Below are 27,078 nucleotides of genomic sequence, written 5' to 3'. Positions count from 1 at the left end.
AAAAGGTCCTCGTGTCGTGTCATCTCGCGCGCCCGCTGACGCGCGACTTCTCGCTTCTCGGATCGATTCCTCGAATGATGCGGACGCGGACTCGTGCGCGAAAATAGCGCGAAATTATTATCGCTGGATCGCGACGACCAGCAACGCGAAAAACACGGACAAGGTTCACCGCCCTTATACAATAACTTACCGTCAACAGTTCGATGCACGTTTACCACTCTCGTGCATCCTATCATCCTCTCTCTTTCTCTCTCTCTCGTCCCGTGCCGAGTCAGCTGCGAGCGATGGGCCCAGACCGGTTTCGCTTCACTCGCGCTTAATATCGAACAAGTATGCCACTTGTTCGCGAAAGGGTTAATCTCTCAGATTACTCGAACGACAGGTACTTGTCGAGATAAAAAGATTTTATATAATAGATTTTACTTATAATTAGATTTATATTTTTTATAATATATATCATATATTATTTATAATATATTTTATTATATATATAATATATCATATATATTATAATATATCTGCTCCATATAATATATTTTGATAAATCTTATATTTTGCGCTATTTATAAATATAATGAATATTAAAATATTTTTCTCGCTTTTTTGCCGCACACAGGAAAATATTAAAATCGAAATGAAAAATTCCAAAAATCCTCTACATCGTTCTCTTCAAGAGGGTGTTATCGCCATCGCTAGAGAGGAGAGAAAGAGGGATCATCCCCCACTCTCGCGCTCCCGCGTCGCCTTGACGGGGCCTAGGAGGAGCGGCGGGCCTCAGTCGAACGCTTCAGTAGCGTGACGAGCGTCGATCCGTGCGGTTCTCCGTTTCTCGCGCTCTCGCGTGCGCCGACTCTTTCCTCCCGATCGCCGTCCGTCGTTCTCACTCCTCCGTCTCTACGTCGCGTCCCTTTTTTTTCTCGCGGCTCTTTTACGTGTACTATAATTCGGCGAAAGAGCACCGAGGCGCGGCCGAATCGGATCGAATCCTGTCGAGCCGGGACGAGACGCGCGCGCTTCTGTGCCATCGATACGCTCGACCGGACCAGCTTAGGAAGCCAGGGAAGCGGGACTTCTTCGTGGAGAGAGAGAGAAAGAGGTAAGAAGCCTCAGCTCCCTGTCTTATCCTAGGCTTATCGGCGACGACGTCGCGAACTCCGGCTTCGGATAATATTTGCGTGCGTCCTTCGCCGACATCCTGCGCAAACACACCCAAAACAATAATGTCCTGAATCCAGGAAGTTGCTTAAACATCTGTCAGGTTCCTAGAGGGGGTCTTCTAGGTATCTCTGGACAGTCTTTTTTAGAGGGCATCGTGCAATATTTTTCGCTCTCTTTACGTACAAGAAGTACTCGAGCTAAAATTACATAGTAGGTGAAAGGTCCAACACACCCCTCTTTATTGACGACAAAGGGTGCGACGAGGACAAAAGCCACCGTGGCTATGTAAAATTCGAGTGGTTACATACTCGACTCGGTTCAAGTCTCCGAGATCCTCTTCACTTATACATTTACACGTATATCTTAAATCTGCTTGAAATTGAACGAAGAGTATAAGGAAATTATGTATTTGCTCTCTCTCTAATTTAATGTTAATTGCACGTAATTTGTAGCTTGAAGATTATTGGTTTCTCTTCGTGCTTTGTATGATTCCTTTTTATTAAGCAAAAAATTCCCGAGAGAAGAAAAAATATCCCAAAATAAATTGAGATTTAAATTGCGCATCTGCTCGAAGTAACTTCAAAGCTATGAAGAGAAAGTTTTTTATTCGCACTTTTTTAACGTCGAGATGTATTATTAATAGTCCTAGACTAATCGTTTAAATAACGGAGACATTAAACATTTTCTGGGTTACGTTCTATATATATTATTTAAAAAAAAGTCACTTAATCTGACTCATTGTCAGACAGACTATATACATCTTAATGACAGATATTTAATGACAGCTCGGCTTATTCATTTGTACGAAATGTCGTATCCTGTGACTCCTGCAAGACAGACGACCGTGTCTGCGATCAAGGTCTGGCAAGACCTCGCGAGAGCTCGTGCAACCTTGAAGGGGTCAAAACCACGGGGCAGTTCCCATGGAGACCGACCGGGAAGCCCTTCTCGAGAGAGAGGCAGCGCTTCGTCGCGCGGCGTGAAAATTCGCTGTCGACGCATGATGGCCTTCACTTCTCGGATGAGATACACCAACTATTTTTATCGACCTTCGCGTGAGGGAAGGCACCACCACCGGCGACGGGGGAGTGCGTGGCCTCTTATTTCGTACGGAAGCACCGCATTCTCGCGAGTGCAACGAGTATGAGTCATCTTGTTAATCGGTCGGTGGTATACGCTCCGCACTTCTTTTCCTCTTCGTCTTTTGCCTGTTGGGTGGGGTCGGACCCGGGTCGAAAACGAAAAGGGCGCCACCGAGAGAGAGAGTATGACACATTCGGTATTTCGAGGGAATATAAACAGGAAGATGGCAGGATTTCTTTGTTTCTAAATTTGACGTTTCTAGAATTTTTTGTCGCGTGTATTTTTATTTTTCTCCCTTATTTTAGTATTTTTTTTATCCACTTAAGGATCCTTTTGCTTAATAAAAATGTATATAGAAGACCAATAATCTTCAGGCTACAAGTTACTGGTAATTAAAATTAAATTAGAGAAAGAGAGCAAATAGTTTTTTCACTCGTCATTTAATTTTAAACATAGATATCTCTTAAATATTTTATTTTCTTCATACAATTCTCCCTTTTTAATTTGACAGGATAAAATTTAATTGTTTGAAACTGATGAATGTGGAATCTATATTATTATATTTATAATAATTTTATTTTATTTCCGAAATTATTAAAAGTTATTAGGTCATGTAAAGTTTTTTTTCTAAGTAAACAAAGCCTCGATTGATTCTACGAACTAAACAGATAAAATATATTTTTATTTCGCTGCTTAAAGCGAGAAGAAACTTAAAAGTGTTCTTAAATTCTAAGTACATTAGCAAATTAAGTATGCCCAGGAATTTTGTTAATGGTTTGAAATGCATGGGAAAGCTATTATAGAGATTCTTGACAGATCCTGTCTTTTGTAGATAGCTAAATGCATACATTACGAGTAAAAGCTACGTGCATTCATACGCACAGTCTTTTCATTTTTAAATAAATGTCTTCCGCAGAAGATTCTTTTTATTCATATTTTCGCGATTTAAAAATAATTTTTATATACGGAGAAATTCTCATGAATATATAAAAGTAAAATAGAGTAAAGTAAAATAAAATAAAAAGTGTTTCGCTTTGCTTTACTCGTTTTATATATGATTAAAGACTTTTTAAACAAAGAAGGAATAAGGATCACACACAATTAAATTCTTTATTTATATGTATTTATAATAAGTTAGGTCTCTTTCGTCTCAACCGCGATAAATTAAATGCTTGATAAACTTCGTCCAGTCATCGACTAAAACAAAGTCTGTATTGTATTGATAACACATTAAATTATGCGGAAAGGACGGAATGATATAAATAAATGAATAATATCAAACTTGGCGAATTGTTATACATAGAGAAAAGTATTTTCATCTCTATTGAGAGATGAAAATATTTTTCTATTTAATTCGTAAAAGATATAAAAATATTTGAAAAGTATATAAGAGCACATATAAAAATTCAATTCTAAACAGATGAAATATATGTTAGTTTCCAGATATTAGAAATATAAAAAATGTTAATAAAAATTACATTAAAAAAAAATACAAAAAACATAATTATATTAGATCTGTAATAACAAAACAGCATTTTTTATTACAACTATATTCTCTGCTCTGTTATTGAAAGAATAAAATTACATATGTTTGTGTGCGTGTTGTATTAATATAATGAGAAAGAAATGACAGGACGTTTATCAGAAAATTGAAGTTGTATAAGATTAATGTTACCGTTATCGTTCGATTATTACGATAACATAAGTATCTCATCATGCACTCGAGCGCTACTCTCGAGCATCTCTCGTCTCTCGTGACAGATATCCCGTCGAAAGTAATTTAATAACAAAAAGGGACACACGCAGTAATAAGGCACGTGCACTCTCGCAAGAAACGCGAGCATGAATTTCGCGATCGTAGCATGTGCTGCACTGGTTTTTTTGCCGCGATTTTTCGTCGTGTGTCAGTCGCAGCTGCAGCTTTTGAGCGATTCTGCATAAAGGAAAAAAAAACATGAAAGCTTAAAATTCCCCGAGAGAGACATTTTATTTATAATTTAACGCGATAAAATAAAATTTTTCAATTTATACCGTTTCGTTTTAATTAACAATCTCTTTGAGACGATTTTGACATTTGGACATCTCACAATCAGCTGATCGGAAGGGAATATTTGCACAGTTTCGTGCAACGCTCAATTTTCACAGGATGATATAATTATTCCAACAACGATACAACTTGTATAACTTGTATTAACATATTACATATAATGAACCATCCGGTACTTCGCGTTGTAATATGTACCGGACGTTTGTATGTACCGTTTGTTGTTCCTCGCGCATCATGCTGCGTCGAACATGGCATGATACGGATCTTGCCTGCGGTTGCGTTTTCTTTCTTTCTTTATTTTTTTCCTTAAATCTCACGGTAATCTCTCGCGTTTCCTGACGCATAACGGATTCCGTTGCCAACTCGAATAAAGAGAGAAAGAGAGAGAGGCTCGCGTGACTTTATCGCTGCAATCACGTCGGAAGCATAAGTAAATCACTTACGGCTCATATTCGAGCGTAAACACTGCGAATTTTCTCCAATTAGTGTCAATAACTTGGAACGAGAACGTGGCGCGATTCGGAGGCAGAAACGATTATAATTAAGTGTCCAGATATGGAATAACACAGTCGTCTCCTCTTTCAACGGGCCAGAGAGTTAATATAGTTGTAGTCATACAAGCTGTCTCTCGTTATTAGAGATATAATTATTATACTTTTCTATATTTGTTTTATTAATATTTTCTGCATTTCTAATATCTATAGAAACTAATACAATATTTTATGTTTAGAATACGAATTTTTCTATGTGATTATGTAATAATTTTCACATATTTTTATAATTTTTTATCAATTAAATAGGAAAATATCATCTCTGAGAGGTTTTCTATACATTTCAAGTTTCATTCAAAAATACATTAATGAATTGAAACATCAATAAGTATATAGTGAATTTTAATATTACGTATGTCATCATAAAAAAATGAAGAAAAAATCTAAATCAGAGATACGAGAAAAGACTGAGCGGAGATATAATTGAGTAAATCGAGCGAGATGGTGGGATGGTATCGGTGTCCTCGATGATAACCAAGTTCGGCCAAAGACCCTTTCGCGGCTTTTCTTGGACCGATACTTGCATCACGGCACGATCGTGTTTGGGCTTTGTATAAAAGCCCGCTCCGCTCAAAGTTCGAGTATGGCAGGCTCGTGCCACATTTATCGTTCTAAATCCGATCAGCGTGCTTGTACTTTTAGATCTCTTTATATTGTCGGCGACCATTTAATTTATCACGCGTCGCGGGAGCCCTTTCAAATTAATTGATAAATTAGCGGTAAAACTTTGATTGATCTATATATACCTAATATTTAAAATAATATTTAATAAATTTTAATCGAGTAATTATTTAATTGTTACGGAGATTTTTCCCCAGGAAGCTCTCGCGATTTTCCTGATCCGAATCAGCTGTGAGTTGAACGTGTCGTCGCATCAACTTTGCGCTTTAACGCATCGTTGTCCTTGTTCGCTGTCGTTGAAAGTACTTCCGTTCGTGTTCGTGACGGGAAAATTTAAGAGCGATTTTATCTATCCCCGTGTGTTGACAAAGCGATATGTCTGCTTTCACTATCCGCCTCTGTAGTTAGAATTTTTATACGCCAGAGATGGACATTATTTTTCATTCGCGTTAAATTACATAATAACTATATAAGAGGAATTGCAAAACTGCATACAAACATTTTAACGATGAAAATGCCAACACAGCAAATTAGAAAAAAAGTTTAAGACATTTATTGTTGTGTGAATGATTTTTATCTTTCAATTTTCAAGCACAACTCGCGTAGCTTTCCGAGCGATTGCAAGATGAAATAATTCTTCAGTGTATTAAATGAAAACTTTACACCAGAATTTTACTTCACACTTTAATTAAGCTCATTAAATTGAATAAGCAAGGTATTTCTTGCCCGTCAAGCTACGCTATATCTTGAATATCGCGCTCACGCGTGCCTCCTGAAGACTAAAGAATTTCTTTCACGAGTTCAAGGACCCCTTCTTCTTCCTCTTCTTCTGTTATTCCTGCACGTAACGTTTTACGAACGCGTTACGTGGGAATGCTTTAATTCATGTACCGTTTTTTAGCGGTGGCGCAACATCACTTTTATGCGCATCTCGCGCATAAAATTATTTCGATATGGATTAAGAGACGTCGATCGAGATCGAAGATCCTGTTTCGGAGAATCCTGATTCAAAGCATTCGGTATGAATAACCAGTTCAATGACACACCGCATCAAGTTTAGTCGCCTCATTTACATTTATCTACCGCTTGCAGTAGATGTCAGCTATATAGGATGTCCCGCATATATATATATGCAAATCGGCACATTCTTTGATAAATTGATGGAGAAAGAGAGAGAGAGAACTTATAATTAATCCTTAGTTATAAATTTAAAATATTAGATTTTTCGGAAATGGGAATAAATTTTTCCACACATCCTCTGGATTTATTTCTTTCTGTTTCTGAAGATGTAATCGAAGGTTGACATCATTCGACTGATTAAATTAATTGTTATAATATAACTATGTTGTTGGCGAATGTCGATTTAATAGGCACGTTTGACAAGAATCGATCCCGAATGTGATAAGCTTCTCGAGACGGGTGTAAGATTGATTGGCCAGATGATATCAGTTCTAACAAAATCAAGTGAATTTGCATATATGCAAATTTATCCCATCATTGTGTGATTTAAGATGTTATAAATAAATTACGTCCCTTACGCGCAAAATGCAGCCGCCAAAGAAATCTTTAATATTAATCAAAGTAAACTGCAATTTTTTTAAAAATAATAAGCAATTTCAAGATCAAAATCTTTCGCACTTTAATACTCATAAATTTCAATATCAAGTTTTCCTCCTACGATTTATTCAAATTATTTATTAATTTTTTTTAATTTATTGATTAAATGTCGGAAACTTTTATTTACAGAAAACAGGAATTGTAAATAGAAGACGAACACGAGTTTCTTCTCTCATATAATTTTTATTTTAAAATTATTTAAAATTTTAAAATAAATCAAAAATTATTATCATATAAGTATAATTATATAATTATAATTATGTATATATCAAATATTAATTTTACAATATAATAGCAAAGAGGCACAGAGGATGCGTTTTTCGATATTATAATTGACTATATCATAATTGGGATTATTACAGCGAGAAATAAAATTGTGGAACTGGGACGGAATAATCATAACGGGATGATGTATAAATAAAGCGAAAAGCGCGAAAGGGAGCCGCTTATCCGGCAAATAATAGCGGTGTTTTGTCTCGCGTTAGTAGACGTTTGCTGGCGATAGCGTTGGGATGAAACTCTCTCTCGAGGATCAATACGCGCAGTGGCGGATTTCTCAATCGGCGCACATAAAGCCTCCCGTGCCTCGGTGCTTTCCCTGCTGAAATGCGACTTATAACGCTCGTGTATCTCGTCAATAACGAATAATATATTATTTCAAAGTAATATGCACATCGGTTGCAAAAAGATGCTCGCATAGGCTTATCTAAAAAGGAAGGAGCAACTATAATTGGTTTCATAATTACATTTTAATTAATTGCATATACGTCAAATATTAGAGTAAATATCCAATAATTAATGTATAATTTATTATTTCACGCGTGAACTCTTTTTGCATCAAATATCTTTTAATTATGATCGATGAGAGTCATTGTTGTAATATCTCCTTTGACGCTCTTCTGATCGGAGATTTAAGAGTAGACTTAAGAATTCTCTTTCTTACTCTTATTACGATATTTGAAATAATTATGTTTGTATTTAAATAACACTTTTATTTAATTGAACATTGTTTAATTAACGTGTGCATTTGTTTCAGATATTGAGAGGCTACTTTGAGCAGATTTTGGTAACCGAATTCGTTCAGCTACATCAGTACGATGCAGAGCAACGGTTCGGAGAATGTAGGATCCGAGAACGGTGTCGACAAATCAGGATGGACAGTATGTGTCTAATTAACTAAATACAAATCAGTTTAATATAAACTGTGACTTAAATTGTCACTGGCGATCAACATTATTTATGAATATTTTTAATATAAATTGTCTAATTTTAAAAATATCTGATGAAAAATATCTTATAATATTATTTTTAAATTGCTATTAATTATATTTGACAGATTTAATGAATGAAGACGAACTTTTTAAACTATGGATTACTAGAAATAAAATTAACACGAATGATAACTGATGTCATTTTTCCAGGTTGGATTGATAAACGGAAAGTTCAAGTATCTAACGGCGGAGACATTCGGTTTCAAGATTAACGCCAATGGTTCGAGTTTGAAAAAGAAACAATTATGGACTCTGGAGGGCAGCGAGCATCAGGTTTTCCTTCGTTCGCACTTGGATCGATATCTAGCGGTCGACCAGTTTGGTAACGTGACATGCGAGAGCGAGGATTCATCGGACCCAGGATGCGCTTTTCAAATAACACTCGCTTCTGATGGTACAGAGCTTTCACGTATCAATTACTATAACTTATAATCTACTAAAATTGTCTTATCAATTTATCTTATAAATTAAAGATTATACATGTATTATTAGACATAACAAATGTTCTGATCTTATAGAATCAGTTTTGCATTGTATCATAATTATACATTTAAAAATATATAAATTATTTTGTATCTTTTGCGCTGCTTATCCGATGGTTTATATTCTAAATCTAAATATCCGGTACTTATTTTAAAATTGAAACTTGGTAATGAATGGTCAAATGTGTATGCATATATTTTGACGATTATCTCAATGTACGGTAATTGTGATAAATTTCAGGTAGCGGACGATGGGCGTTGAAGAATATTCAGAGAGGCTATTTCTTAGGCTCGAGCCAAGATGAATTAAAGTGTACCGCTAAGGCTCCGGGCGAGGCAGAGTACTGGCTTGTACATCTTGCCGCCAGACCGCAGGTACATCTTAAAAATACCTGTTGCATTTTTAAGTCTTGCAAATAAAGCGTTTGCGGAATCGTGGCTCGTTTGTGTAATTTAGTTGTTGCGCTATGTATATACAACTTCACTAATAACTGCAATTTCGCAATCTGATTAAACGGTCTTAATTCGTTCCGACATCGCCTCGTTCTTTTATAATTATATTGTATGGATACTTCTTTGTGAGCTCTTTAACTAACTTGAAGATAATTCTTGAAAAAGTTTTCAATTATTTGAACAATCCGATATAATTTATATAATATATAATTTTTAAGTTTTTTTTCTTCAAATTATTCATCGAATTATTATAATAATTTGATGAAAAATTAATTATAATGTATAATTAACATATGTATACATACATATATAATTAATATATAATATATATAAATTAAAATACTAATTTTACTTAAATGATTAGGTGAACCTCCGATCGGCCGGAAGGAAACGTTTCGCACATCTAAGTGCCACTCAAGATGAGATTCATGTAGACGCGCCAGTGCCCTGGGGTGAGGATACTCTATTCACATTAGAATTTCGTCCAGCGACCATGAATGACGATGATAGTCACAAGGATCGTAAGTCTGAGGGCGGTCATTATGCGCTGCATACATGCAATAATAAATACCTCGCACGTGACGGCAAATTATTGGACGCTTGCACACGAGACTGTCTATACGCTGCGGAATTCCACGCTGGTCTTCTGGCTCTTCGGTAAGACAGCTAAAGCTTAAATCTGAATCAGCAATCATTTCTTTAATCCTTTTGTTGGGTTGCTTGCATAAAAAGATGTTATTAATCACTTCGTGCGAACGATGTTAATTGAACATTTCCATCTTTTCCAGGGATATACATGGTGCGTACTTAGCACCGATTGGCAGTAAAGCTGTTTTAAAATCAAGATCAACGACTGTTACACGCGACGAGCTTTTCTCTTTAGAGGAATCTCTGCCACAGGCGTCATTCGTCGCGGCGTTGAACCAGCGATACGTTTCCGTGAAGCAAGGTAATTTCTATATACCTCGTTGATGTGATTTTTCATTGTAATTATAAGAAATGTTGATTGATTTATACTTAGAAGAATTATTAATCAAAGCTTGATTTTCATCAGGCGTCGACGTGACGGCCAATCAGGACGAGATCTCCGGCCACGAGACATTCCAGTTGGAGTTCGATCGGGTGACGAAACGATGGTACGTGCGAACGATGCAGGATCGTTATTGGAGCCTGGAAGCCGGCGGTGGTATCCAGGCGTCCGATCACAAGCGCTCGTCAAACGCGCTCTTCGACCTGGCGTGGCAGTCGAGCGACGGTACCGTCGCGTTGCGTGCGAACAACGGCAAGTTCCTGGCGACCAAGCGATCCGGTCACCTCTACGCAAACGCCGACTCGCTGAACGGCAACGACTCTGACGCTGCCAAGTATCATTTCTACCTGATGAACCGGCCTGTGCTGGTGCTACGATGCGAGCAGGGCTTTGTCGGACCCAAAGGCGCGGCCAGTACCAAGCTTGAGTGCAACAAGGCCGTCTACGAGACGATACGCGTCGAACGGTGCGAGCGCGGCGTGGTTAGATTTAAAGGTAATTCTTTCTCTTCATATCATCTATTCATTTCCACGTCATTTATTCTATTTATTTATTTTCGTGTTATTTTATTCAATTAAATTTAATTAATCATTTTTTTTCTTGAAATTTGAAATATATATTTCATAATATTATATTAAATGTTATTGTGACGTGTGTCCGTCTCTTAATAATTTAAAATAAAATAACGTAGTATTAATAACTACTAATTTCATCATAAAAAGAATTAAAGTGTTGTTACACTTGCTTTAAATTACGATTGTTTGAATTGATTTTATCATTAATTTATTTCATCATGATGAATAGGACAAAACGGGAGGTATTGGCACGCGGATAGCGAGGGAGTAACCGTAGATTCAGACATGCCATCCGACGGTTTCTACCTGGAGCTGCGCGAGCCGTCACGAATCTGCATTAAATGCGTGGACGGCCGATATCTCACTGCAGGCAAGAACGGCGCCCTGCGTTTAGGCGATTCAGACTACGAGTCCGCCACGAAATGGGAGTTTTAAATGCGGGCAATATTATATAAAATGACGTAAAAGAACGATGCAACGAGCAAGATTTGTACTCCACTGCCTCCTCAGCTTTGGTCGTAACTCGCACAATATCGTACCCCTTCGAATAACAGTGGCAAGAGATTCGCAGTTTGGGTTTAATTCCCCTGCGAACGTACTTAATTAATTCAGCATACAGCGTCGAGCAATCAACATAGACAGTTCACAGTGTATTGTACGTACGATTTTCTTGTTTCAGATCACGGTAAAACGCTTTGTCAATCTACAATATATTTAAGACTGACGCGATAAACGATTTTATCCAAGTAACTAAAAGTCCAAGACTGACTTGAATACTTTTTATAATTATCTATTTTATACGTAATACACAAACTTTTATATCTGTATATTGTAAGTACAACTTGCCACATTGCGAGCTCGATTTTATATCAATATTTTTTTGTGTATTATTCATAACTGATTTTTTTATTACAAATAATTTTTATTTATTTTATTAAAAATTGATTGTCATTATATTTTATTTTATGAAAAACTATCATAATATAAAGCATTAATGTGAAAAAGGAAGAGGAAATATATATAGATTTTTCTTTTGGCTCGCAATATGGTAATGAATTTTTTTGCTACCAAGTTTACTAAGCGAATTAATTAATTATTATTAACGACACACGTTGGAAAGAATATCGAATCCATCAACTCGACTAATATTCGCGATCACTGTCCAATCGGTTCGATAACGATTTCACATTTCACAGTTTCCACATTAACAAAATACATCTGTTACGATCATAAGTTAGGCAAAGCGTATTTAATGAAACGCACACAGAAGAGTTTTTCTCTTCGCATGCTTCACACACCTATTACTAGCCTATCGCGTATATTAAATAAGGCCAAAGTAAGGCTTGGTGATGGAAAGATTTGCAGTAGCATACAGATTCGCGTTTCTGTTCGCTTTTTTTTGCGTTAATTGAGAATACGATATACTTCGACGGGAATCACGCGTTTTTAGCAATAGGATAGATTTAATATTCTTCACTTTTCGTAATTATAAACAAATTGGCGGAAGATCGCCAATGTTATATGTTTTACACGTTTTACGAAATTCCTATATAGTACTATATCGAATAGGATTGTATGAGGTACGAGAATAGATCTGTCAGATTATTTCGAAAGACATTGGAATCAGTCTCGTGTAAATATACGTTTGCCTCTTCAACATTGTTGTTTTATAATCGTAATATATTATCTGCGCCTCGCACCACTTATAATTTTATACATTACGCGTATTTATGGCGCGAAATGTGCGAAAACCGTGATCGTTGAACATTCTACACTTCGATTAAGATGTGTCGATGAAATATATATGTCTCGATCCATCACGATGACTATATATGCATATAAACACACACATTCACACACACATACAGACCACACACTCCTTTATATACTTATGTAAGCGGCAATCTCTTTTATTACTTTTTCACGGTAGAACGCATTAAGAATAATGGATGTAATAAATTTAAAAAATGTAATAAAAAAATTTTTTATTAATCAGGATTTTGGTTGAGTTGAATTATTTATTCGACCAGATCAGTAATTCTCTTTAAAAATTGATACTATATATATTACAGAACTATATACAGAACAATATAAAGATCTCACTATTACATCTATTGTACTAATTGTAAATTTTTTAGTAACAGATTTTTTATATGACAAAATTCTCTAATCGAGTTTCTCTCATGAAGAAAATTACAAGAAATAAACTATGTAATATTCATTTTTTAGTCACAGATCTCAGTTTGGAAGATTTTATATGTTAAAAATATTGACTTTTAATCAACAACAGAGAACTATATCGGATATCAGTAAGATGAAAGTGGAATCGTGGTCACAATTTTTACATGTTATCGTATAAAATATTTATTACGAATTCGCTGTCATTCGACGTTTAGCAGCTCGATCCTCTATATCCTCGTAATGTTTGATGAACATCATTTTTAATGTCGGATACATTAAAGGTAAAAGTGGTAGTTGTGACAGACTTATGTGCATATTATCATAAGCAATACCTACATTATTTAATTTAGAACCATCGTCGGGCAAGGGAGGTATCACCGAGTAACGTTGACTGAAATGCGTCAACAGTGTGAACTTCGATCTCATTTGCTTACCTGCCTGTATAGCTTGTGAAGTGGTCGAATGAAATTTCATCTTGGCTTCTTTCAATAAATCATCCTCCATTGTCGCTTCGTGAATCAGAAGATCACAATCTTGACCGAGTTTCACGAGATTCTCGCAAGGCATAGTGTCACCGCTAAAAAATATAATATCATTATTTATATATGTGTATCATATCAAAATAAAAAGATTCATGAATTAATTATCAATTTCAAACTAAATTCGAATAAAATAGAGATTTATTGTGTATAGTTGGAAGAAAGTTAATGTTATATGAAAAAATTTAAAAGAAATTATGTATATACCTGTATACAATTTTCTTTCCATTATGCAGTGTCACAGAAATACCATAAGAATGAGGACAGTGTTTGACATATACCGTTCTCACGGCTTGCACATTTAGCATTTTGTACATATCTCCATATTTGGGCTCTGCTGGATTGTGTGTGTTCATGAAGAACTCGTTATTTGGAATTAGCATCATTTGATGCAAAATAGGCTCGAAACGTCTATGATACAATTGCAACCACGCAGCGATGAATGGTGGCGCAAATAGGTACAAAGGATCTTGCGTGATCTTTTCTCTTTCTTTCAGGAAACCGACCAATCCGATATGATGATCAGCATGCAGATGTGATATGTACACTGCCTGAAACATAATTCGCGTAAGCATTACAAAACTCGCTGTCATTGCAAAATTAAAAAAAAAAAAAAAATAGAAGCATTAACATACCTTGATCGTTTTTATGATGTTATTCATCTTGTATTTTCCATAAATTTTCGCGATCTGTCCAAATGTGCCTTCACCACAATCTAGCAACATACTGTGATTTTTATCAACTTGTAGAAGTATACCGCTCGTATTTCTGACTTTACTCGGAATCATAGAACCGGTGCCCAACATAATGATCTTTGGGTATTCCTTTCCAATAGATAATCTTTCCTTTTGGACGTTGATGTTTGTTTGCAAATCCTTCAACGTTTCTGAAAAGCCTTCGATTGTGTTAATCTCATTTATGTATTCCTCCGGATGTAACAATACTTCATTCTCTGTATCGAATCTCAGTTCTGGTTGTAAATGAACGGTGTGATGTGTTCTGGGACGATGTATGTTGGGCAGATCGTCCGCCTAAAAAAAAATTTGTATTTGAAATATATGAAAAAAATATTAGGATAGAAAAAACCTTCCAAGATTAAAAGAACAATTTTAATATTTCTTAAATATCTCACCCGTATTTTCTTTTGAAAGCATTTTTCGTCTAACAAGGGGAATATTTCAGAATGCAACATATGAAGTTTGCGCTGATGCCTATGAATCGCTTCGGTGCCCATGCACTCATTTTCCTCGTTTACGACTATGTGACGCGTGTTACCATTAAATTTGCCCATCCATTCCATGTAACGAGAATCAGCCATCACCTTCTGAGATGTGAAATGAATGATACAATATGGTGTGTCGTTCTCGTTCGACATTCTTGTTTGATATTGAACAAAGGCAGGATGATTTACAAAGGATTCTAAGTAATCTTCCGAGGGACATTCTACAACTGTACATAAATAAAATTTAAAAGAAGTATAAGTTTGTTGTTAAAAATAAATATCTATTTCAAAATTATTTGTCAACATACTTAAGAAAATAGGGCCTGGTGTTGTTGGAGAGCAAACGTCTTTGCTCAAAATAACTGTACCATCAGGAAGAGTAACATCTTGGCCATTTTTTAGCTGACCCAACATAGGACCAGGTTTTACACCCTTCTCCAAACACTTCTCCAAGGATAATTTGCCTGCTCGAGGATGCAATCTACAGATATAGGACATCACACTCGATATTCTTGTTTTACCATACTTTTCTTCGATCTTCTGTACTTTTTTCTCCTTTACTGTATTATCAAGTACTCGCTTGCCATTAGAATTGGTTGTGTAGTCATAATAATTAATATTATCGACTACTTCTTTTTCTATATTAACAGACTCTCTCTCTTGTGTGCTTGATTTCATAATAGGAACATATGATACAGTCATTACTGGATCCATGTATGGCTTCGATTCGTCGCACGTTGCTTCATCAACCTTCAGAGCTTGTAACATTACAAATTTTTGGAGTGCATCAAATATCTCTACGGTCCCTTTAGGACCATGCACACTAACTTTTGGCACTCCAGCCTCTTGTATCGTTAAGAGCATTCCTGGCATGCCACCTAAGTTATTCCAAGATGCCGATGTTACAAATATGTGTTCTAGCTTTATTAACTTGTATCTATGTTCATGCGCTAATCTCTGCGTGCCCTCTCCGCAATTAAAAATATACCTAGTGTGACCTGCCGTTAAATAAACGCATCTTGGTGCTCCACGAGCCCCACTACCTAGAATCTGCAGAAAAAACATTTATTTATTAATCAATGTGCTAAATTGTGACTTGTGATTATTTCAAACGGTTGAAAAAAAATTTTTTTTAATATATACTTTACATTTTTTGACATTATTATTGTTTGTCAATGTAATACCAACCTGTAGCGATACATTTGTGTTGCCGGCATACTTTTCAGATTTTTCTTTAATTTTCTGCCTCGTTCTTTGCATGACGAACACGTGCATAGAATCGCGCGGCATGACCGTGTAATGCTTACAACAGTTTTGTTGTAATCCACGATTTTTTATCAAGTGTGACAGCAAAGAATAATAATTCACATGATACATGAATATGTTGGACTTCATTCGTTATTATGTCAAAAATATTCATCAACGTTTTTCCACAAGTGTCACCTTTATTAATGAAAATACTCGATCAGGATTCAATGAAAACTTATTTCGGAGTGAGTTCGAAAATTTTACCCACAGGGCAAAATTGTGCTTAATGGACCAATCAGGACGAAAGGAGCAGAGATCTCTTTAACCTGATTGGCAAAACGATGCTGCTCCACGAGTGGAATTTTCGAACGCATTCTCGATGACGTGACAAGTTGTGATAAGCAAACGTTTGAAAATAAATATTTTTATTTAGAGCAAAAATGATAATAATAATAACAACTTCTTCGTTAATTAGCTATTAGTACGCATAAATCCAAAATAGAAGCTTCATTTCGCTCTGCGCATGCGTGACAAGTCCTGCCTGACAACAGTCTGGAAGAAAACAGAGAGATGCTACGAGCAACATTTTCGCTTCGACGATGATATTCTGTGGAAAGTCACCGATCTTAAAGAGTCATCATTGATGCGAATTTAGCGCGTTCGCCGTTTCGCTGGGAAGAACGAGAGGAAGATTTAGACGACGAACGCAAGATGCAAGAGGACGGCGTAATGTCGACACGGACGAGTCAGGACTCCAGTCTCTGTCGCGTCTGTCTGACAATGAATCATTACAATCAGTGCATCTTCCGCAAAAATTGGAGCGAGCCGGGTAACGGGGACACGTCCGAACTTCTCTCGAAAAAACTACAATTGTGCGGCGGGGTGGAGGTTTGTTTGTTTTTTTACATTTGACATTTGTTTGCTTTGCACGTACACAAGTTATAGAGTGATTTTTTTTCATCCAGGTTCAGGAAGACGATGGCTTGCCTTCTAGCATCTGTACCAAGTGTGAAAATAAAATTAATGTTGCCTACGAATTGAGGGAACAATGTCAGAAAGCAGACAAGGAGCTTAGAAAGCTCTATGGAATGTCGAGCATGAATGTTACTGGCAACTTTATTCCTACAAAAGTATATTTCTATTTTCTATTATATAAATTTATATTATATTAATACATTACTATTATATAAATAATTTCTATTATAAAAATAATATTACATGTATATTACAATTATATTAATTATATTTCTTTTTGTAGGATCAATGTTGTCAAACGGAGCAATCATTTATCCTGGATACAATCAAGTTAGAAGACAATAAGGAATTAAATATGAATAACAGAATTAATATAGAAGAGAATAGCTATATGACAGAATCAAGGAATGTTATGAAACATGAACAACCAGATGCTTTTAATCAAACAGAGAATATTCTAGTAGATAATGGATCAGATTTAGATTGCGTTAATAAATGTAAGCAACATGATAAAATAGTTGTAAAGGAAGTTCATAGAACGAGAAGATTGACTATGTTTAAAAGAGTTACATCTATGGAGAATTTGAAGAATCATAAAGAAAGACAGAGAAGATATATCAAAAAGAGCACAAGTGTTAAACGCGATATCAGCAATAGCGAGTATCAAACAAAAACAAAAAATGTCGATAGTAGAATGGATACAATATCAGAATTTGAACAATATAAATGTCCAAAATGTGATAGATTTTATTCCAGTAAAAGGTCTTTAGATAGACATACATCAACTCATGATGATAAAGAGTTCAAATGTGATAACTGTGATCAGCAATTTTTTTGTTTGGACAAATTGCATAAACATTTTAATTTACATAAAACGAAGGAGAAGCCAGAGCCGGTCTTTTGTAGAATCTGCAACAAAAGTTTCAGGAAAACTGATACTATGGTTAGACATTTAAATGCCCACAAGAGAGCGAATCCTAAGGAAGTTTTCTCTATATTAAAAGAGATACGAGACAAGAGAAAATTAGAAGATAATCCAGAGTTCTCTGAAATGTCACTTCACGTCATGGTGAATAAGGATGAAGTAACAGCGATTAATGACAAATCTCCAAGCGAAAAGAATGGTACGACGAGAGAATTAAGAAAACGTAATGTAAAAATTGAGCAAAGAGATTCATTAAATAGTGATTCGAGTAATGACAAATTGAAATCATTCGACGATACGTTGCTCTTTGACTGTAAATATTGCAGCAAATGTTTCACCAACGAGAAGAGTCTTCAACGTCATCAGTCAGTACACAAGAAATTCGTCTGTAACGTCTGCAACATGAAATTTTTCCGACAGGACAGGCTTAAGAGTCACATGGATCGATATGGTCATGATGAGAGCAAAACATCTTCGGAGCCACAGGGACCACCTGATGATAAGTCTGCGATCAAGCTGATAAATAGTTGGATCAGGGAAGAATTGGATTCCGATAACGAGGGCAAGGGTTTTCCCTGCAAGATCTGTGGAAAATCGTACGACACGAAGAAGTCTCTATCGAAACATCAAATGAAGATACACGGCGGACAGGACGAGTACTGCGCGAATTGCGGTGCAAATAACGCGTGCATTTGCGCGGACAAGTACAAGGATGACCGTGAGAGGAGCAACGAGAAGTCAAAACTGTACACATGCGAGGAGTGTAACAAGTCGTTCGAGAAGGAAATCAAATTGCAGAGGCATCTGCGAATTCACGAGCGTGCCAAGGAGCAGCAGGACGCGAACTTCAAGCGTTTCCTCTGTCACATATGCAGCAAGACGTTCCGGCAGAACACCGGCCTCATGTTCCACATGAGGACGCACACCGGTTACAAGCCGCACGTCTGCAAGTACTGCGGCCGCGGCTTCACGTCCAATTCGAACTGCATCAATCACGAGAGGACCCACACGGGCGACCGACCGTTCGTCTGCCAGTATTGCAGCGCAGCCTTTGCCAAGTCGTGCACCCTCAAGGCCCACATTACCACGCACACCGGCGAGGCGAATTATCATTGCAAGACCTGCGGCAAGTCCTTCCGCCGTCTCAAGTATCTGAAGGAGCACAGATTCACGCACACGGGCGAGAAACCCTACGCCTGCAAGATCTGCGGCACGGCTTACAGTCATTCCGGCAGCCTGTTTGTCCACGAGAAGAAGTGCAAGGCCCAGTACAACAATTATCAGTCGGGAACGATACAAAACTCAGCAACCCAGCAGCAGACCGCCTATTGCGGCCAATCACCCCAGACGACCATTTCCGGTGGTATCTCTTCCTCTTCCTCGGTTATCTCGCCCATCATCGCGACTACGTTGCCTCAAGCTCATCTCAACGTCATCAACAGTACTCTGAATGTGCAGACCAACAAAGGTTACATGGATGATATTCAGCGAATAAACGCACATGCAGCAGGTACAGGGACTACGGTCGTCTCACCGGCTCTGCATTCAAACACTGACATTTCAGAAATGAATTCCACTGTCAGGAACTTTGCCATTATCGGGCAAATGTTTCATACATAAGGGAAGGCAAAAAATTAAAACTCTACTGTGATAAATATCTTTTTTTTGTTCTTTTAAACGAAAGATTTGAAGAGTAGCATAACTCATATTTTATTCGCAGATATTTGTATTTTACGCTTCGAATATAGTCACGTATTTGAGTTTTTTCTCTTTTGCATAATTAGCATTGTAGTAATTATATATTTCGTATCTTATGATACAGGGAAATTGGGTATATACAAATATATATATATATAGAATGTATATTTATATTTTGCAATTATTAGGAATTTTTATTATATAGAATTTTTACAACAGAATTTTTATTATATAACGATATTATTAAATATCAAGATTATATTTTAAATATTTAATGACACGTTATGTCATTCATTAATATTTTAATTATTATTGTATTGTTATCACTGTACATATAATGACCATATAATCATTGTGCAGATAATTCATTCGCATTGAATAAAACTACAGTCCTGGTCAATCGTTACGTTAAATTTTTATGAATCTTTATTATGAAAATAATTTTTATGAATTTTATTAGAAAGATATATTTTTTTCTTAGCACTTTTTTCTCTCTTGGGATAATATACGTGTATACAATTTAATAAAATAAATAATTTTTGCATACATACAAAGTTTATTCGTCTCTTTTGAAAAAAAAAAATTGAATAAAAAATGTAATTAAAGAATCTCAAACTTAGAAAAAGAAATGTTTTTACTGATTCATAAAGGTATAAAAAAATTATATATAAATATACATATATACGCCTTTCTTGTGATTTAGATTTATATTTAATATACATATTGTTTTTAATCTAAAAAGATTTTTTATTTTGCCACATATGCATTTTTATAATTTGCAAATCATCTCTAAAAAGACCGAATGAGATATAAAACTTTCATTGCTCTTGTGTAATTACAAGCTGTTTTCATCGAAACAAATGATATATCTAATCTAAGGTTCAAGTGTCTGATAATTCCGCAAATGTAAACGCGTGCAGATAGTTTTCGAACAATATATCTTCGTTTACGTAAGATTACAAATAAACAACTTTCATTTTGTTTTTTTCAGTCTTATTTGTCAGCATTACTTGCACTTCGAGTCGCGTTTGTTGAGTCAATAATTCAGAATAAAAAAAAACAAGACTTGAAAGATGATTAAATAATGTTTGAAAAATTAATTAATATCTTTTAGGTGTTTTTGAAATCTTTTTTGGACCATTATTCTCCGAATTTCAACTCGTTCATATTTCTCCTACAAGTTTCCTCTCTAAACGTGATGTGACCAATGGCGCGGCGGCAAAGTGGGAGAGGTGACAGTGATAAATAAATAGACGAGTTTAGTAGCCGGTTTTACGTTGCTGGACTTCTTGGACGCATCTCGTTGCCGGTGACAAGAACTCTTGGTCTTCCCATCATTAATATTTGTCTCGAGCAAATAACTGTGAGCAAAACTTTTCTCATTTAAGATCTAGACTTGATTGAGATGAACTGGAGTCTGTAAATGGTCGTATATTTTCGTAAAGCGTAATTGAAATATCTGGCCCGCCTGGCCGGCTAATTGATTATAATTAATAGCGATAAAAGTGTATTAAGTCGCATAGTGTATTATACATATAAATAATTCTATATATATAATAACGAAATGATAATTATGAGATCAAAAATTACGGTATGAACACATTGCGTTTTTAACAGAAATCTATGCTACATATGGTTAAAAGTATGTGGGAGAGAGAGAAAGAGAAACGCCTTTGTAGAAGGTGTCCCTCTCTTCTAACAAAAAATCATGTAGATATATAAATGTAATATGACGTAATCGGTATCAGGAACGTACGAATAAAATATGAATTGTGAATACTGAGATTTTCATATTGTTTAAAGAAATAGAAATTTTATTTATAACAAAATGTGCAATTTTATAATTTATCATAATTTTATTTTTGTAAGAGTATATATTTAGTTTCTTGCTAAAAAAAAATTTTATTACATAAAATATATAATTTATATTTTATAAATATGATAAGACACATTGCGCAATATTAATTAAAATTTGACTTGTTAAAAAAAATTATAACAGTAGTTAGTCGGTAGTTAACCAGTGATCGGAATATAGCAGCAGATTCCCAGCGAGAAATCGATAGTCGAATCGATATCGAATTGACTGAATCGACGTCGATTCAACCGGTCATTTCTCGTTGGGTTGGCGTGTCAACTGCATCGGTAAATTTAATACTCATTTAAATACAGTTTAAATACTCACATTATATGTATTTTTGGCATATTCTATAAATAACAATTTTATTTTTAAATAATAAAAAGAATTTTATTCATTGCTTAAATTTTAGTTAAATTTTTTCTCTATCTCTGGTTTAAACTTGAATAGAAAAAAATTTTAAATAAATTTAAATTAAGTATATATAAATTTTAAATTTTCATTCAAATTCCGGCTGCAAAATGTCCTCTTATGGTTAAAGATAGGTGTATCCAATTCAAATTTTTTATTTATTTAAATATTCACTCAAAATAAATAAAGTTGAATATCGACAAAAAACATATATTAGCCGTCATTAAAATATATTATTACGTTTCTCGAATTTATGATGAGGCTGAAGAAAAATAATAAATATCTTTTTTCAGCACGATGCCTTCTTACAAACTAACTTACTTCCCTGTGAAAGCATTGGCTGAACCAATTCGCTTCCTGTTAAGTTATGGTAATACCGAGTTCGTCGACGATCGTTTCGACAGGGAGGATTGGCCGAAAATTAAGCCGAGTACGTACGCTGATCGATATTACTAATAACATATGTGTCTTATTAGCTTTTGTTAATTTGTCGCAGTCGTTTAATTAATTCTCTTCAAATCTGACTTATGGATTTTTGCGATAGATCAGCAATTAATTAAAATTATGATTTTCATATATATATTACTTTTCCCACTTTGATTTTTTATTGTAATTTATTTTCTTGTTTTTATAAATATGAGATAATATTTTTTTCTATGTATATTATACTATTATATATTATAGAGATGTATTTTTTTTTAATGAACTTTCTTGCGTAAATCACAGAAAAGGAAATTAATGTTATTTCAATTGTGTGACAATAGAGTGTTTTGTTCCTTATTATGCATTGTAATGCCCTACAGGACAATTGGTATTGTCATGCGAATACAATACGCTGTATTCAACTGTTTCATAAAAACATGCTGTTAGCTTTCAATATATATAAACAACCTGTTAATGTAAGAAAAGAATATTTGTGCAAGCTGATCGATAAACTGTCGATAACTTAACTGTTGCAATAACTTTATAATTTAAAGGGAAACTTTTCAGAACATAGAAAATACAAAGCCACACACAAGAAGCAGTAAATTGCTTCAATATATTTCTATTATATATAAAAAATAACAAGTAAGTTTCAAAAGAACAAATTATATTGCAAGAAAGTTAGACTCTTTAATATTAAATTATCTTTAACCTTAATCATTAATCATCAAAGCTCTTTTTAATATTTATAAATATTGCATGATAATAATTGCATTGTAATTTTATTGTGATATAAATTTTAATAGTTTTTTTTTCTACAAACTATATTTGATTTATAATAATAAATTGGCTAAGAGGAGTATTCGATAATATAAGGTCAAAAAATTATATTTTATACGATTAATGTTGATAAGAAAATTTATCTGTAAAACGTTTCGACCGAATTTTGGTCATCCTCACAATCAGTTATAAAATTTACATTTATATATTCTATAATAAAGAAAAATTTATTTCATTCTTTACTCTCAATACATAATTTTAATTCTTTCTATTTTTTCTTTATTATAGAATTTTGTAACTGAGGATGACCTGAATTAAAACGTTTTACGAATGAACAATATTTTTAATCAACATTGACCATATGGAATAATCTTTTTACCTTGTCATTGGATCTATTAATAAATTTATTATCATTAGTCATTGCTATTTGCCATTTGCCACACCTACTTTTATCTGTTTTGAATTGTTATCTATTTATTTGATTTTATATATTCACATGTTTTTGAAATATCATTTTTCAGCCATGCCGTTTGGCCAGGTACCCGTGCTCGAAGTAGATGGGAAAAAGGTCGCTCAGTCTACAGCTATTTGCCGCTACTTGGCAAAACAATACGGTCTTGCTGGCAAAGACGATTGGGAAGCTCTGGAAATCGATGCCACGGTCGATACAATACACGACTTACGCGCTAGTAAGTATATATATATAGACAAAAATATGCTATTTATATATATTTTTAATTTATTTATTTTTTTAAATTTTTCTCTTTTCATCACTAAGTAATTGGAAATTCTAAATAATTTAATTTATCTATAATAATTTGATCGTTTAATAATTAAATGTTTAAACGAAATTGCTTATAACACACAATTCATTCTTTTTTCTTTTTATCATAGAAATCGCAGCTTATAGTTATGAGAGCAACGAAGTGGCTAAAGCAGAAAAACTTAAACTCGCCAAAGAAATGGTGCCGTACTATCTGGAGCGTCTGGACGCTCAAGTAAAGCAGAACGGCGGTTATTTCGTCGGCGGTGCTCTAACCTGGGCCGATCTCGTTTTTGTCGGCATATTGGATTATCTAAACCACATGATGGAGAAGAATATAATCGAAAATTATGAAAATTTGAAGCAGCTCAAGCAAAAGGTCGAGGAGGTACCGGCCATCAAGAGTTGGATTGAGAAGCGTCCGCCGACCGATATGTAATTTCATTGAAATTATGATGTTTGATTTTTCAAAGGTTTATCTCAAATTTGCTCTCATTTGCTTTGAATAAAATATTAATTTTTCTTTTTCATAATGTGCTTAAATCTATATATTTAGACAATAGATTTAGAAAACACTTGATACATATATTTTAATACTCATTGAAGGCTTATTGTTATTCATATATTAATATGATGATAATAAAAGACTGTAAGACTATTATTTCTAATAAAATCTTAAAAGAAACAGATTGTTTTCACATATATAATATATATTATATAATTTTAATATATATTATTTATATATTTTTTATCATTTTGTGTGTGTATGTTGTTGATTTTATTTTTATGTAGATTTTTGATAATAGTTATAGATATATTATGTAGTATATCTCACTTTTTTATTAATTTAGAATTTATTAAATAAGCGTTTTCTATATTCTTGTATTTACCATATCTTCTTGAAAAAAATCTCTTATAAAATAATTTTCACATTCAAATTTGAAATAAATATTTTATTTATATATTGAATATCTAGAAAAAATTTTGCGTTGGAGATAACAGTAATGTTAACTGACATATAGTCGAGAATATTTCATATAAGAGAACCATAAATTGCTTCTGAGATTAAATATCTCTGGTTAAATCTTTGTATTTTTTTAAATCCTCGTGAAAATTATGTAAATAAGATAAATGGTATAATTAGTTTGTCATCATGCGAAACGCAGATCACACAGGGCTGAAAAAAACTTTTAATCATGACGTGGCTTTTGCAATTGCCATGTTGCTATATCATCACAGTATACAATATAATACAACTGAAGGTCGTGCGAGTTAATTGGAATTGAAGGAAGGACTAATGGCTAATCACCGAGTAACTGGAAATGCACGTATACATTTTCAGTGTATTATTTACACTGTGATAAAGATTACTTTTGAGCTAATCTTTGAAAAATTTTCAACAAAACGTTTACATTTGATATATACAGTTTGATAAAAATAGTTTACATTTGATATATACAGTTTGATAAAAATAGTTTTACAAAAATATTTTCATTATTTTCGCATTTCGGACAATCGAGTTCAGTCAAGAATGGATTTTATAACACGTCTGCTGCAAATTTTGTTGACAGAAAGTTTAAATTTTGCGCAATGACAATATATGCATATGCCTAATTGTAAACGTATAGATATATGTATATATGAATATGTGTACATACGCGTAAAGCGATTAGATACATGTATCTATATATATATATATATATATATATACATATAAATGTATGCATATATATGTATATACATATGTATCTTTAATTATCTTTATATATGCAACGCTAATACTTTGTATATCGCGTATATTTTTTCTTTGTATCTTTATGCATACAAAAATTGCGTCGAGTCATTGAGGAGTAATTTCTATTAATAACAGAAAAAAGATAACGCAGTTCACGATGTATCAGTTAATGATGTATTGCATACATATTGTAGATAATGCTGATATATATATATATATATATATATATATATATATATATATATATAGAACCACGCCCTTTAATATCTTTGAAACGAGATTACATTGATATATGCAAACGTCACAGATATTTACGAAGACATTTAGATAAGCAAATTGCATTGCAAATTTTAGACTTATAATCCTATTATTGACACAAGCGAAAAACAATCAAAGTTAAAAAATTACAGTTTTTTATATCGGCCTTTTGCATCAGCTCATAACAATACTTATTTAATACAAAAGTTTTGCAGTTTATTTGTGCACAAAATATGGCGCTCCCAATAGAGATGACATGAAAGAATAATATAGAAGTAACCAAAATGATATAAAAAGCATGTATCAAAAGATTCGTACTTGAATTATATGCAACGCATCTCATTATCAATTACATATATTTTGTCCATCAATTAGTCGCTTCCTGATTCAGTAAAATTTTGCTATGATATTTTTGCTCCTATGCTTTTTTTTAAGAGGAGAGTTTATTTAAAAATAAAATTATAAATCGAGATTTATTTAATTTCCTAATGCCGTACCAAGAAAAATTTAGACTCTGTGTACAACTAATCAGTTTTAAAGAAATATATTAAATATATTACAAGGAATAGAGAGCGCTAACTCCGGTAACTAATTTTTGCTGTTTTATGCCTCAACATCGATTCCGCACGCAAATATATACATACATAATTAATTCAAGTACGAATCTTTTGATACATGCTTTTTATATCATTTTGGTTACTTCTATATTATTCTTTCATGTCATCTCTATTGGGAGCGCCATATTTTGTGCACAAATAAACTGCAAAACTTTTATATTAAATAAGTATTGTTATGAGCTGATGCAAGAGGCCGATAAAAAAAACTGTAATTTTTTAACTTTTATTGTTTTTTATACGAAATTACAGCGCTCCCCGTTCATTATTATCAGTACTTTAATTGTAGAGAAGGATTTTTCAATTTATAAATAAAAAGAAAAGCTCTTGAACTCAAAGTCGGTAAAATAGTCATGGTCAGCATCCTCTTAAAGTATATTTGTTTTCATATTGTAAAGCACAGTCCAGTTACACAAAAGTATAATAGAGAAATTCTGACGTACGTATGCATTTCTATGTTCGAAAAAGAAAACACGGAAACGTGGTTTTTAGCATATCAGCGTAATTATGTATTAATGATATGTTATTGCAATGATAAGATCCCGATTAAAAAATCCACATTT

The 27,078-nt window shown here is 34.0% G+C and overlaps 4 protein-coding genes across 4 annotated transcripts; 3 read left to right on the top strand and 1 right to left on the bottom strand.

Annotated features, from left to right (window-relative positions):
* Positions 1 to 613: 613 nt before the first annotated feature.
* On the top strand, positions 614 to 12,886 carry singed (fascin domain-containing protein singed). Its single transcript, XM_029304988.2, has 8 exons — positions 614 to 1,096; positions 8,114 to 8,237; positions 8,499 to 8,742; positions 9,072 to 9,205; positions 9,648 to 9,940; positions 10,072 to 10,232; positions 10,338 to 10,808; positions 11,118 to 12,886. Exons 2-8 carry the CDS (start codon positions 8,175 to 8,177, stop codon positions 11,321 to 11,323), a joined length of 1,572 nt encoding a protein of 523 aa, XP_029160821.1. The 5' UTR covers positions 614 to 1,096; positions 8,114 to 8,174; the 3' UTR covers positions 11,324 to 12,886.
* A 40-nt stretch (positions 12,887 to 12,926) lies between these two features.
* RNaseZ (ribonuclease Z) lies at positions 12,927 to 16,331 on the bottom strand. Its single transcript, XM_029304987.2, has 6 exons — positions 16,019 to 16,331; positions 15,139 to 15,880; positions 14,741 to 15,057; positions 14,244 to 14,639; positions 13,816 to 14,159; positions 12,927 to 13,646 (listed from the first exon to the last, which is right to left on the bottom strand). The coding sequence occupies exons 1-6, from the start codon at positions 16,223 to 16,225 to the stop codon at positions 13,256 to 13,258; spliced, it is 2,397 nt and encodes a 798-aa protein (XP_029160820.1). The 5' UTR covers positions 16,226 to 16,331; the 3' UTR covers positions 12,927 to 13,255.
* Positions 16,332 to 16,447: 116 nt separating this feature from the next.
* On the top strand, positions 16,448 to 20,222 carry LOC146723211 (uncharacterized). Its single transcript, XM_085482748.1, has 3 exons — positions 16,448 to 16,966; positions 17,044 to 17,208; positions 17,337 to 20,222. The coding sequence occupies exons 1-3, from the start codon at positions 16,790 to 16,792 to the stop codon at positions 19,596 to 19,598; spliced, it is 2,604 nt and encodes an 867-aa protein (XP_085338874.1). The 5' UTR covers positions 16,448 to 16,789; the 3' UTR covers positions 19,599 to 20,222.
* Positions 20,223 to 20,893: 671 nt separating this feature from the next.
* LOC146723210 (glutathione S-transferase-like) lies at positions 20,894 to 24,593 on the top strand. The gene is made up of 4 exons (XM_085482753.1): positions 20,894 to 21,039; positions 22,236 to 22,372; positions 23,667 to 23,834; positions 24,040 to 24,593. The coding sequence occupies exons 2-4, from the start codon at positions 22,240 to 22,242 to the stop codon at positions 24,345 to 24,347; spliced, it is 609 nt and encodes a 202-aa protein (XP_085338879.1). The 5' UTR covers positions 20,894 to 21,039; positions 22,236 to 22,239; the 3' UTR covers positions 24,348 to 24,593.
* The last annotated feature ends 2,485 nt before the right edge of the window (positions 24,594 to 27,078 follow it).

The sequence above is a fragment of the Nylanderia fulva genome, unplaced genomic scaffold (genome assembly GCF_048542155.1).
Source record: "Nylanderia fulva isolate GAGA-0341 unplaced genomic scaffold, ASM4854215v1 Scaffold22, whole genome shotgun sequence".
In the NCBI taxonomy this organism is placed as follows: Eukaryota; Metazoa; Arthropoda; class Insecta; order Hymenoptera; family Formicidae; genus Nylanderia; species Nylanderia fulva.
This window is presented reverse-complemented; position numbering and strand designations above follow the sequence as displayed.